At 37.5% G+C, this 15,417-nt stretch overlaps 1 protein-coding gene across 10 annotated transcripts in view; it reads left to right on the top strand.

The window, feature by feature from the left end:
- trol (terribly reduced optic lobes) overlaps positions 1 to 15,417 on the top strand; it is a 918,151-nt gene that overhangs the window by 844,036 nt on the left and 58,698 nt on the right. For all 10 annotated transcript variants that reach the window (XM_067149795.2, XM_067149796.2, XM_067149794.2 and 7 more), the window contains 2 exons: positions 1,440 to 1,537; positions 9,269 to 9,429. In XM_067149795.2, coding sequence (XP_067005896.2) covers positions 1,440 to 1,537; positions 9,269 to 9,429 — 259 coding nt within the window. The remainder of the gene's footprint in view (positions 1 to 1,439; positions 1,538 to 9,268; positions 9,430 to 15,417) is intronic.

Here is a 15,417-nt window from a genome sequence, read left to right as displayed (position 1 = left end):
CATTGTAATGTCTATCTCTTCTTCTCTGCACAACTTACAAGTGCTCTTGTAAACATGGACCATCCCTCTTTCAAACCCCCAATTCTGTGACTGGAATGTCATGTTTCAGGATCTCCTGAAATTACTCCGGTACTTTTTTATCTTTTAATTTCCATTCTTTAATTTTCTTATCTCTTGTCTCCTTTTATCTTCCATTTTTTCCACTTTCATCCTTATTACTACTTGATGATCTTCACCGAGCATGGAAGCGATTCAGGGAGACAGGAACTCTTGACGACTTGTGTCGCACAGGTTTTCCTGCAGTTGATGACTGTTACCTTCAAATTTCAACTCAAAGGAATCCTGAACACAATGCCACATTGCTGAAAAATGATTTTCGGATAGGCAGCCACAAATCAATGCATTTTTACTCAAACTGTGAGAAACGGGTTGCTTAAGACACAACTTCACTATTGACACCCATGTCAAGGCCCAGATCTCAAACCAAGACATCATGGGGCACAGTACAGATGGGCCAAACGTTATACCAAATAGTCTCTTCAGAACTGTCGTCAAGTCCTTTTCAATGATGACTGTTGTATAAGCCTTGTTTCTGACGATTGTAATCAACATGTCTGGAGGCAGTCTGGTCAGGCTTCACATCTTAGACACACTGTCCAGCACCTTCAACAAGGTGGTGGTTCCCTGATGTTTTGGATTAACATTATGTCATGCAGGCAATGTCACGGCTGTACGATGCAGGGATGACGTCCTCCTGCCCATAGTGATATCACATCACCAGCATTTTGGAGGAACATTTGTCTTAATGGACATTAATGTGCTCATCCATCATGTGGTTCTTATTAATAACTTCCTTCATGATCATGATATCACTCAGCTAGAGTGGCTGCCTTGTTACCTGGACATGAACCCTATCAAACATGCGTGAGATAAATTAAAGAAGTCTGTTTATGAACGTCACAACCCGTCAACCAATCTGCAAGATCTGTGCTGAATCACCATTGAGGAGTGCAACAATTTTGACCAATATTAACTTGATAAACTAATGGACAGCATGCAAAGATGAATTCAGGCATGCATTGATGCAAGGGGACGTGTTACTGGGTATTAAAGGTACTGGTATGTGTTGTATTGAGTAATTCAAATTGAGAAAGCAAAGCGTTATTGTTGTAGAGGCTCTCAGTTGTTTGGCTGGGCAAGAAATAATGCTGATATGGTACCTATGTATGTATGTATGTATGTATGTATGTATGTATGTATGTATGTATGTCTGTATGTCTGTCTCCTTTTTTTTTTTTTTAAGAGTCTTGTTTGTTTAAAGTGATGCTAAACCTTTTTTGATGTGTGTACAAGGATTACAAAAAATAACTTTGTTATGCATTTTGTACTGGGAAAAAAACCCATATATATCATAATTTCTGAATTTTCTCGATCTTCAGGGTAAATAATGTTCGTCCAGATAATGGTGGTGTATACAGGTGTACTGTTCGAGCAAGCAGTGGCCAGTACTCTGAAGATTATGTTCTTACTATTCAAGGTAATGTGGATTTTTTTTCAACTAAAATTGTGATTATGACAATAAACGAATATAATTAACATCTCATGATTGATGTAGTCCGTTAACCATTATGTACTAATGATCTACAGTTTAAAATAGGTTAGTACCAAACTTGTTTATTAAAGACAGGACACAAGCAAATATGTAAATTCACCTACTCGGTCACAGAATAACATATTCTTAATAGGACTGAAGGAAAAAAGTATAACCATAAAACACATATCCAAAAGGCTTTATAGCCTGCAAGACTGACCATGATTAGTTGTAATATCTTTCATAATATGTAAAGAGTGCATTTTATTTATTTTAAACTCTATTTCAGTCTTTACACACATTGTAATATTTGATGAGGAATGACATTTGAAAGAAAAACCATCAATTTTGCTTCTTGGATAGTAAAACAACGTACAACTGCAGAAGAAGTAGGCCATAAATAAAGCAAGAAAAGCCATTCTGAGGGGCTGAAAATAACATTGCTTCGCCCTTTGAAACAACAATCCCTACCACCACCACGAAGCCATTCTGATAATATATTTACCTAATGCATTAGCTATAATAGGTTTGGGTCACATAGCTGTCAGTTTGCATTTAGGAGATGGTGTATTTGAACCCCACTCTTGGTAGCCCTGAAGATAACTTTCCATGGTTTCTCATTTTTACACCAGGCAAATGCTGGGCTGTACTTTAATTAAGGACATAGTCGCTTTCTTCCCCTTTCCTATCCCGTCATCGTCATAAGATGTAACTGTGTTGGAGCAACGTAAAGCAAATAAAAAAATAAAAATAAAAAAAGCAAACTGTATATACATAAAGAAAACAGATGGAGAACATGACTTAACTGTGTTGGCACTAGGGTGGTTCGTATATCGGGGGGGGGGAGGAAGGGTTTACATAAAAATGTTGAGTGATTTCAACACATACCCCCAGTTGTTTTACTTTTGTCATGTTTCAATAATTTGCCAAATTGCATTACAATTAATTAATTTTAACCCATGCTGCACTGGACCTAAATTTCTAAATAAGACTAAAGTATTGAAAGAATGTGTGTATTCTTCTATTCTGATCAACAATTGAAATCAGCACATATATTTTTGCAAATATACTTCAAGGAATGAAATAAAGTATTATATACTGTAGTAGAATCATCTTCATCATCAATGTCCCACTCCAGTCGCCTGGGTATGGTAATAGAATAATACAAAATTTGTTGACACACCATAAATCAACACCAGTTTTAGCACAATTTTCTTTTAAGTGTCTCCTTTCCACAATTTGGGTGTTGTCTCTGGTGATCTTGCACACATGGCAAAATTAATTCTTTGTTCTTCATTGGCTGTTAAGGGTCCATTGAAATCTTGCATTAACACTCTTCTCTCTGCAGTATCATTTACCACTCTAAGATTTTTCATAGTCTCTTTGGCATTAAGATAGGAAACCTTTTCATCCCAAGAAGCAAGATCCATGCTTAATAAATCTAAATCTATGCTTTACTTCTTCAACATGTCCAAACTCTTGACTGAAATGAACTCATAAATTCCTCTACCTGAAATGATAATGAAGAGATTTAAAATGTAATTAGTTAGTATAGATAATAATTCATACAAAACTGCTAAATTTAAATTTATAGAATTATCTACTTGAAAAAAACTTACCCAAAAGTTTTGTAACTGCATCAGTTGGAACAGAGTGTACCTCCTTCGATTTCTAAGGTTTCTCTACTTCAGATTTTTAACCATGTCTCATTGTCAGCCTCATCATCAAATGGTGATACCATATAAATCTCTTCATTTAAATACCATAAGTCTGACAGAACTTATTTAGAGCACTTGAAGAAACCTTTACATTTACTTCTTTGTACTCTTTTTGTAACCTTTCACGGGTGGGTTACACAATAATAATAATAATAATAATAATAATAATAATAATAATAATAATAATAGTAATAATAATAATAATTTTATGATAAATTTTATGAATTTAAGAACACAGTAAACCAAACTCAAGGTTCATAGAATCGAAGTAGCATAAATCGTAAACAACAGGTTGGGAAACATGACAACTACAAAATGGATGTGGAAAACAACATGGACCCTGCGAGGTAATGAAACGTATTCGTTATGGATGCAGAATTAATAGATGGTAATTACCCTTGAACATTTATTAAATTAAACAAATAAATTAATAAAAAGATGAACCAAAAACCATCAACGGAAGAACTAAACAAACTCATTTATAAGGTACTAAGGAAAATCTTAAGTCACACTTAGTACCGTTTTGCATGTATTTTTACCACAAACAAACAAGGTGTTCTTTAGGTTATCCAATTCACTGATAGATAGATAGATAGATAAATGTCTTTATTGGTGTAGTTAAGGCCATTAGGCCTTCTCTTACACTAAACCAATTTGTACATAGAATCAAAGTTAACACTACCGTAATTAATACTAAGTATAGCACAGTTAAAGACAATCTAAATATTTTATAACAGAAATAAAATTCCACCCCAGTGAGGTAAACATACTTACAACAATAATAATAGGCCTAATAATAATAATAATAATAATAATAATAATAATAATAATAATAATAATAATAATAATAATAATAATAATAATAATAATAATAGCTAGTAGTAATAATGTACTAACACCATCAGTAAAGGACTAGAAATGCACAGTTCATTCGTATCCTGCTGTACCTCTTAACGCTCTTTTAAATGACCTGGTGGTTGGTATTCCTCTGACGTCATCCGGTAAGCGATTCCATTCTCGGGCGGCAAACACAGAAAATGAGTTATTATATGTTGCAGTTCGATGGTGAGGAATGACGAGCAGGTTTGATGTTTGAGCCCGTGTACCTCTGTTATGCACATTTGAGAAATAATGGAAACGCGAAGAAAGGTAAGTTGGGGAAGATGTAGTAAGGACTCGGTGGAGGAGAGACAGAGTATGATGATTACGACGAACGTGGAGTCGCGACCACTCTAGTTCTAGGAAAGATGATGACACGTGGTCATATTTTCTTAGATTGCATATATACCTCACACATGCGTTTTGAGCGCGTTGTAGCCTTAGGGACAGCAGAGGCCTCACATCATTGAAAACAACATCGCAATAGTCGAAATGTGGCATTACAAGAGCTTCGATTAATTTCTGCTTAAGTTTTATCGGAAATATGTATTTATATTTATATAAAGAATGAAGAGCAGAGAAAACCTTCTGGCAGATATGTGAGATATGTCCAGACCAAGTCATGCGTTCGTCCATGATAACGCCGAGGTTCTTCACTTGTGGTACAAAAGGAATTGCAACATTCTGAAGGATTACTCTCGGCAATGGACGTTTATTGATACTTGCCATTTGATTTTGGTGGCCTAGAAGGATTACTTGTGACTTTGTAGGGTTCAATTGCAGGCCGTGGGCAGCAGACCATTCACTAACAGTCTGTAAGTCAATGTTTAGTAAGTCTATATTTTCCTGAAGGTCTTGTGCTGTAGAGTCTGTGTAGAGTTGAAGGTCGTCAGCGTACATGTGGTATTTACAATGTCTTAAATTCGATGATATGTCATTCACAAAGAGTGCGAAAAGAAGTGGTCCAAGTACGGAGCCTTGAGGGACTCCTATTCACGTGACGCCACGATGAAACAATTCCATTATTACCTTTCACACATTGTTGACGTCCGTAAAGATAGGAATGCATCCAAGCAATCGTACTTTGAGAAAAATGTAGAGCCTTCAGTTTTACAAGTAATATGTCAATGTCTACGCTGTCAAAAGCTTTACTGTAATCTAGTAGTACTAGAACTGTGACTCGTCCTCTGTCTATTTCCTGTCGAACGTCCTCAGTCACTTTGAGTAAGGTTGTAGTTGTACTATGTCCTTGTCGGAAACCGGACTGGAAAGGATTAAGGAGATTGTGCGTTTGAAGGTACTCTGACATTTGTTTATGGACTATATATTCTAAGGTTTTAGATAAAGCTGATAAAATACATATTGGACGATAGTCTCCCTCGTTCGAAGGCGTTTGACTTTTCGGAAGAGGAAGCACAATAGCCTTCTTCCAGAGAGTTGGATAGGTGGAGTATATAAGAGAGAAATTGATTATATGGGTTAAAGTTGGTAATATAAAATCAAGAATTAGTTTCACCATGTCAGTCCCAATGTCATCAATTCCTTTCGCTTTTGTGCTTATCCTAAGGACTGCTTTCCTGACTTGGAGGGGTGTCACGTGACTGAAATAGAATTTATCTCTGTCAGGGGTGGCCCTGAGGGACAGCTGAGAACAAGAGAGGAACATCTTCAGTGAATAATCTTCTTTGGCCATCTGTCTGTCTGCATGATGCAAAAATCCAGATGTCCTTACTTTTAGATTCAGGTCCACAGTTGCCCCCAAAAACAATTCAATAAGCTCACAAATATCATTTTTCAGGTCTTCTTCTTTTAGTAGTTTTTGAAAAAAACATAAATGTTTCTTCAATTTTGACACCACTCAAAGCCCCATGTAAATGTACATACCCATCTTCATAATTTGCCTTCTCCACAACATTCCACTTTTCTCTAAGTTTTTGAAAAATATTATATTGGGACTGACACTTGGGGTAACTCATTTTCGAACACAATCCATAACAGTATCTTATACATGTGATGATGGTGAGGGAATAACAGTCATCTCTTCCTGCTAACTGTTCCAGCAAAATAACAGTTCAGCTGAAACGACTGTTGGATGCGATGGAGACGTAACAAACAATTTTATGACATTCCAAACTGAACATTATTGTTTGTTTGTTTTTGGTTACCCCCCCCCCCCCCCCCCCCCCACTAGAATCCAATAATATAGGCACACCAATTAATTGTTCCTGATTATGATGCTTGTTAGTCTTTCAGTTCTTGAATTGCTGCATTTAATGCCAGTAACACTTCATTGTCCCAGTGAACAGTCGCTTTGATTCTTTTCTTTAAACAAATATTTTATATATTATGCCTGTTTCATTCTGAATTGTTCACTGAACTGAACTACAAAAAGTGCTATTTCATCAGCATTATGTCTAAAGGCCTTAACTGTAGCTTCAAGGATGAGCACAGGATATCTCTCTGACTTAACTGGCATCTGTCTAAAATGGCTACTAGTTTTGCTGTCATAAAACACTGTCTTCCATGTTTATTTTCCTTTTCTGAATTTTTCTTCCTTCCATCTACAGTTTCATTACAACCATAAATTGAAGCTGAGCTCATGGAGGGTTATGTATAGAATTTCCATCAGATTCACTCACTTCAATTAATTCATCAGATGAATCAGAAGTAATCTTCAGAAACTGTAAACTGTTATCACCCTTCTTCTTCATCTTTTCTTCCTCTCTCATAACTCTTAATTCTTGCCCAAATCTCTTTTGCTCCCAACTTATGATCAACCCCTTCACAATAACTTCTACAGCCAGGCTGTATTTGATGTAGTAAATAAAGAAATAAAAAAATAAAAGGAGGTTGATACTCTTCCATTTTTATCCTATTCAAAGCATTAGCACGGGCAACATTGAAGAGATTATTTGCCACAAAGTTACAGTATCGTTCTTTGTGAGTATTTGTCCTTCTATGAGCATTTTTATGCCACTATCGGCAGCCCTGAAAATGGTTTTCCGTGGTTTCCCATTTTCACACCAGACAAATGCTGGGGCTGTACCTGAATTAAGGCCACGGCCGCTTCCTTCCAACTCCTAGGCCTTTCCTATCCCATCGTCGCCATAAGACCTATCTGTGTCGGTGCGACGTAAAGCCCATAGCAAAAAAAAAAAAAAAATATGCCAGTTGTGCCATTCTGAATGCAGGTCTATAATTGTTTTGTATAGTGAGAATCCTAGCCTTCTCCAAAAATATTACACAACTAAATTAGCACTTTCACTGATAGTCAGTTTCACCTCACGTATGTTATAAGACTGACAAAACCTGTCAGATAGTAATTTTTGTCCACTAATCTGTTGTTTAACTTCATCAGCTAAATAAATAACTACATCATTACTTCTTAAAACTACTCGCCATGATGTTAATAAATATTACCAAATGGAAGCTGATCCTCAACTGAATGTAGATAGCAGTCAAGCACACACACGAGCAGGAATAAGCCGACATGTAGCAATATGACACAACTTCCTGACCACTGCAGCATGGCTTCCTCATCTTTGATTTCAACAAAATAAGTATGTATTAAAATTCTTCTTATAACCAAAGTAAAGAAACTAGGGGGCTTTGTACAAAGAAATTTGAAAATTGAAAAATAAGTACCATCCTAGTAAGAATGCATGGATAGAATACAGAATAACGGTGATCATTGTTGACATGTAGATGCTGTTGTGAGATAAAGGGAGAGGAGAAGGAGAGGCAAGACAAAATAATAGAAGGGAGCAGATATATCGTGTTAAGGGCTGGCACTTCCCTAGACCTGAGCACAAGTTGATGTCCAACTTCAGAATCTCAGACGGCTAGAAGGTGGGAAGATGGGGGTAAACGTTCAAAACCTTTAATAGTGAAATAATCTTCAAATGTGGTTTTATGGTGCCGGGTGAGAATGGGGCAGAAAGATCTGTGTTACAGGTTTTGCAGGTACTGCGGTGGCCACATATTAGTTTGGCTTGGGTGGAGGTAGTCAAACAAATGTAGAAAACTGGGCAGAATTTGCGTTGAAGCTGGTGGATAATGTTAGATGAAGTGCAGTCATGTCAGAGTCATGTCAAGTCAAGGTGTAAGGTAAGGAAGGTAAGACTTGTTGATGGTGATTCCCGATATATGTAGGTGGCAGGTCTTACAAGGGTTATGTTTGCAGGGGAATGTGGTGACTAGGTGTACTCGTCATGGATAAACAGACTAAGAGTCGTTGCTGATTGCAGTCTTGGCACTCTGTTTTCACTTCTGAGGCAGTAATAAACAGTGTCTTTTACTGTTTTTTACTGTTATTTAAATGTCTCTTGATATATACACTGTTTGATCTGTTGTGTTTTGGGGAATGCAAAAAAAAAAAGGAAGGAGCTTTCTTGCTGCTCGTTAACCCTCGGAAAAACAGTGTACTGTACTGTATAATTACTTGTGAGAAAATTAGTGAACATTAAGATCCATTTTCATTGTCTGTCTGCCCTTGTGACTTATTTATATTGCAGATATTTCAAGTAAGTGGACACTAGGCTAACACAGATGCGATGCTGGAAGAAGTAGTTAGGGACTATGACCTTAATTAAGTTATAATATTTGGAAACCACTGGAAAACTATTTTTAGGGCTTCTGATGATATGGTTTAAACCTACAATCTCCAAAATACAAGCTTACAGCTACATGATCTGCTCTGCACAGCCCAGTTCACTCTGTAAGATGATTTATAATGTGATGTACTTCATCAGAAATTGCTTTTTATATCCCAGGTATACAACTATATACTGTTTTAGTAAAGTTTGGTATTTTTCAGTTATAACAGGGGTGCATATCACGTAAAAAAAAAAAAAAAGGTTTATTAAGAGCAGTAATAGTTTTTAAATAATTGTATCAAAGTTTTCATTTCTATTTTTACTCATTTCATTTCTTTTTTACTTACATTTTAAAAACATATGAAATGCATCTAAGACATACATTTTTCATGATAGTTTTCGGAATCATATTTTGTCAACAAACTTTTTTATTATTCTATCTTTCATCTGCTTTACAGAACTTAACATATGGTATTCTGTTCCAGATGCACCTGGTATGAATGATGATGCTGCTGCAGTAGAAACTCGTACAGCACCCTATGGTTCAAGTGTTACACTAGAGTGCAAGATTGACTTAGAACCTCCTGTTACTTACAGTTGGTCAAAACAAGGAGGAACTCTTCCCCGTAATGCTGAAACTCTGTCGGTAAGCATGTTGCACCAACCTCAGAGGATCCTTTCCTAATTTATATTACTCCTCATTCTTTCCTTTCCCCTCCTCAGAAATGATCTAAATCTCCTTCTCACTTTCTGTATAACACTTAATAAAATTAGCATTGTTCCTAAAGATACCAAGCCTCTGTGGCTCAGGTGGCAGCACACCAGCCTCTCATCACTGGGTTCCGTGGTTTAAATCCTGATCACTCATTGTGAGATTTATGCTGGACAAAGCAGAGGCGGGACAGGTCTTTCTCCGGGCACTCTGATTTTCCCTGTCATCTTTCATTCCAGCAACACTCTCCAACATAATTTCATTTCATCTGTCAGTCATTAATCATTGCCTCAGAGGAGTGTGACAGGCTTCGGCAGCCGGCACAATTCTCGTCCTCACTGCTAGATGGAGGCTTCATTCATTCCCTTCCTAGCCTGGTCAAGTGACTGGAAACATGCTATGGACTTATTGTTCCTAAAGATGGGAAATGTGAAATTTTATACATACCTCTAGTATACCGTATACCGTATTTATTAATGAACATAACAGGCGTTCAGCCCCGAATACATGTTCACAATAATAATAAATAAATAAATAAATACTAACTACTGCTACTGTACACCTTGGCCATGCCATGAAGCCCGTCAGACACTCCGGAAACGTGACCTCAAAAGTTAGGTCACCACGGTAGTCATCCTCCGTCTCTTCATGCCACGTACAGCTACTCCCCTGTCTAATTCTAAATTCACACTTAAGCCACCCTACTCCTCCAACAGAAATTTACAAACAAAAATAATAAAACATCAATAACTAATAAAATTAATAAACGTAGTCCAACCTAAGCCACCACTCTCCACCATATACAAAATAAAATGAACAATAAAACAAAAAGACCTAACGCCACAGTTACAGACCAGAACCAACTCCATCAACAACAGTTTACAACAACTCACGAATAAAAATAAAAGTAAAAATAAGACTAAGAATAACAACTATCCCATTTCTTATTGCTGGTCCCAAACTATCTTACCTCCTCAGCCGGGTCTATGTTTACATTCTACTGCTGGTGTTGCAACTTTCTGCTTGTTATCACTCACACGTACCCACTCATTACGCAACCTTCTTGCTTCAGCATTTTCATCACCTTTATTGTTTCCTGACCTACTCCAAGATAAGCTACAACAGCAACATTACACGATTGCATACCAAACCAGCCATAACACTAACATTGCATTCAATCTTTCAGTTTACACCTCATATAGTAGAAGGCTAAATAATAACAACAATATTCCGTCATTGCATTCCAATCCACCATACCGCAACTTTTACCAATCCGCGTTAACATTGCTTCATTTCATTTCATTCCGCCATAACACTCCATAATAAAATTACCTCTCCATCTCCAAAAATTTCGGCAATGAATAACAAATACCAATCACGCATATACCAACACCTCTCCAACATCACATTTCTTCGTCCTCCGCATACAAACAAACCAAAATTTACAAAATGATAATAAAATCACCTCTCTCCAACTCCAAAAATTCAGTACTCCTACCAGGCACCAATACAATAATAGCACCTCCCAACTCCCACGAATTCAGCCGTAAATAAACCATCTCAATACCAAACCATACATCACCTCATATCCACATTTCCAACACCTCATTTCTATATATACCACTTCTACCCCTCCGATAATTGCACTCACCTTCTGCCTTCCACTATCTTATATCACCACTTCTCCCACACCACATTCCAACGACATAACACCTCATAAATTAATCATAACACATAATCATAAATACTAAGCCTTCAATACTTCCAACACCACATTTCAGCAATACGACACCAACTCCACATCATATACCACCTCTACTTATATCACCACTTCTCCCACACCACATTCCAACGATATAACACCTCCTAAATTAATCATAACACATAATCATAAATACCAAGCCCTCAATATTTTCCAACACCACATTTCAGCAATACAACACCAACTCCACCTCATATACCACCTCTACTTCTTCTACCATTACACTCACCTTCTGCCATCCACCATCTTATACCACCACTTCTCCAACACCACATTTCAACCCTATAACATATCATAACTTACAGTATATACCACTTATCCATCACAACATTTCAGCCTCCACAAATAAATACCATCATAACTTTCAACTCCACTAACACCACCTCCATCTCTTACCTCTTCTACAATCATGCCCTTAATTACTTACTTACTCGCTATATTATTGTTTTTTGCTTCTTGTTTCAATACCCTCATTACTTTTCGTAACTCTCCACATGTCCGTAAAGTTTCTATTTCTCCCTCCGCTCAAACTCTGATTCCGCTCGAAGAAACTCTCACGGGTTAACTCTGACCTTACTTTTTTACCCTGATCTTGCCTTACTACACCACTACACTCAGCTCTCTCAGCTTCTTGTTGCTCACTCTCCTTGCCCCCATCACCCATTTGTTCTTCAGCCTCTCCACTGCACTGTCCGTCCACTGCTCTTTCCTTGCCTTTGTTCATACTTCCCCTTAGCACCTCTCTCTGTCTCTCTTGACACTTTTCAGTAATACTTCCGATAATTACACTTCTACCCTCGTTATCTTTCACTTGCCTATTATCTTCCACTCGTTTGTCTTCCCCATTATTCACTACACTTCTCTTAGCCTCCTCATCTTGTTTCATCCTCCGTTCTAGATCCATCAGTCTATTCACCGACCATATTCTCCTCCAGTTGTTGCCTGTCACCACTAATTCCTGTCCTCTGATGACTGCATTCAACCCCTGCTGCCTGGCTCGTATCATGTGTTTTTTAAGGATTCTTTCATTCCTCCACGCTTCAGTTCCCATGTCCCTCCTTATCCATATTTTTTCCCTTTGCATGTTACCTGCATTACGCACCACTGTATCAGCCATCAATGTAGAAAATAATTGCACCTTGATAGGCCCATTACCTCTAAATCTTCCCACTCTTGTCACATCATCAATGTCCACTTCACTGAAATTTATTTTCATTTTACCCTGAATTATGTCCACTACTTTATAAATTATACTCGTCTTATCTTCCTTCTTCCCCTCTTGCACTCCATATATAAATAAGCATTTATTTCTACGACTTCGGGTGTTAGCAACTACGTCGGCTTTCAGTTTCGACATCTCCTCTTCCAATCTCCCTATCTCCTCTCTTAATGCTGAAACTTCTGCACCATTTCTTCTCACCTGTGAAGCTGTGTCTTCTACCTTTTCTTGAAACCACCCCTTCATTTTTTCAAACTCCCTCGTTTGTTCCTTGATCATGTTTTTGATTTGTTCGAAGGGACATGTCTCCGCGACCACCTCTTTTACAATTTTTCTGATTGTTTCCATGTCCTCCCAGCTCATATTTCCCCTGGAAGTCGGACCTGGGTTCAGTTCTACTCCCCCGATCCAAAGCAATATCAAAATCACCGCAGCAGAAAGCATAAATTCTCCTATTTTATCCAGTTCTGTTTTACATCCTCTTGTCTTCACTTCTTCTTTCTTCTTTCTTCCCTCCCAACCACCTATGCTCGCCCTGTACTGTTCTACACCAATCATTGCCTGTAAGCACCTCGCTGACTTCCAACACTCCGCACTTACACTACCTTCTCCCACTCCAGGGACCCTCCACTCCGTACGTCTGCACTCGCCGGTGGCTCTAGGTGAACTGACATACCTCTAGTAGACTTTGAGGGTATGATTGATCTTGTATCAATATAAAGACTGCTGTCACTGAAGTGACTAAATAAAAGAGTGTAAAGAAAGCATTAACAGAACATTATTTTAGAAAATACAGAAGTTTGAAGAACTTGGTCTTCAATTTAATACATTTTTATGTCTGTCTTTTGAACTATTATTGTTATGAACATCAGTCTTCAAAACTTCTTCAATTCAGGGTCATCAGTGATAGGTTCTCAGGTTTGCATAGTGTACAGGTTCATCTGTTCCCACATATAATGAAAAAAATCATCGTTAAATAAATTCATGTAATACCTTCTTTCCATTTCTTTTTTTTTTTTTTTGTCAGTATTTACTGTAAATGGAGGAAAAGGGAATAGTTGGACAATATCTAGGAGGATGTGTAGTTGACTCTTCGCTTTCTTCTACTGGGCTGTCAGTCTCGGGAATCCAGATTTTACTATCATTGCTATTGTTCACCAGAATCATAATTGTACATCGTTTAACCCTTACCCCTCGAATTAAAGTTCTCTGTGTTGCCTCTACTACTCGTATTTTAAATGTACATTTTTATCTTATATGACCTGTATTAATCTTTCACGATTTTGGAGATAGCACTTGGTTTTAAATGATGTAGTTAGGCTATACACGTTTACAGCAAGCAATACTGGAGCAAATAAAAGCAATATGTGGAATTTAAGACGAATTATTTTGCATTTTATTATTATTATTATTATTATTATTATTATTATTATTATTATTATTATTACCGTTATCGCATACCGATTGGTTTCGTTAATAATTTAGTGTACAAATTATCGCTAAAAAGCAATTGAAAAACTCTATTCAGTCTCTGTTTTCATATCTCGCGGTAGTTTGTAGGCTGAAACCACTGTAAACGGCAATTTCTTGAAATCTGAATCTGTTGATTTATAATTGTGCCAGCCGTCAGCATCAGGTACATGTTGGGTTACGGTACACAAACCGACCATCGTCAGTTCACTTTTAGGATCGTGAAATGCTATTGGATATATTCATTAGGAGCAGAGGTGCGAAAATACTGAGGTTTTGTGTGTTGCCTGACATATACAACACGTATATGACTAGAAGAGCACATGGCGGCCATGTTTGTTTACTATCGCTCGAGCTTTCATGTGCGTGATTTGACAGCTGACGGCTACACTGCCATCTAAGTAATGGATTTTTGACTGACTGTCGAATAGTATCTGGATTCTACAAAGTTCCACGCGGAATCAAAAGATGGCAGTACAGTATATCATCGTGTATTTTGTCGGCTAAGAGACGGCAGACGAGCGGTGGGCGATAAAAAGGTATGTCGGGTCTCCCCCGACATGCGACCGGAATGGGAATATCGTCATGTCGGGCCTCACCCGACAGACGAGTGGTAAAGGTTAAAAACTTTTTTATTTTATAAGCAATGGTTATGAACTTGCAAAACCACACACAGCAAAGCCATCAAATTCTGGAATCTCAATTACTTGTCTTTGACATGTCAGAAAATGCTGAATATCAACCAAGTTCTTTCATGTGTGGTCTTAAACATCTTGTAATGTCCACGGCCCACAGTATGAGGAGAAGCTTTTGCCATCTATGGTCCCAAGTGAGTTAAGCCAGTCAAATGAGTGACTGTCTCTAATATGATGCAGCCTAACTTCAGCAGCAGTACTTGTATCAGTACTAACAGCATGTCCTCATATACTTGGTGTATTCTGGTGTATTTACTTTTCAATATTGTTAACGTATTGCAAATGGCATTGATTGATCTGTAACTATCACTGTCCTCCTTTTCCTGGAACCACTAGAGCCTTTCTCCATTCCTGTGTTATGACTTTATTGATACAAACATTATAAACAGAGAACATTTGAAAGTTTATTTGTATGTAGAGGCTAATCTCGAGAATCACTTGACCAATATCAGGATATGTTCCACCATTAGGAAGCTTATTTCCAGATTATATTATAGATTATATAACATTACTCCATAGCCTAGCTTGTCAGGAGAGCAGTTAGTTTTTAAAAAAATAGAACAAATCTGAAGAATTGTACGTCTAGTAGCTACTCTTAAAAGTGAATACACTGCCAGTATAGTTAGTGCTATTAAAAAAAAGGAGTCCACCTAGTCAACTTAGAATTCAATTTTCTTCCCATCCTCTTGCACTTAAACATTCTGATGTTCGACATCAGCTTGTGCTTAGGTCTAGAGAAGCACAAACATTCTGATGTTCGACATCAGCTTGTGCTT

This window comes from Anabrus simplex, chromosome 6 (assembly GCF_040414725.1).
Source record: "Anabrus simplex isolate iqAnaSimp1 chromosome 6, ASM4041472v1, whole genome shotgun sequence".
NCBI classification, from domain to species: Eukaryota; Metazoa; Arthropoda; class Insecta; order Orthoptera; family Tettigoniidae; genus Anabrus; species Anabrus simplex.
The sequence above is the reverse complement of the archived record's forward strand: the minus strand, read 5'-3'. Positions and strand labels throughout refer to the sequence as shown.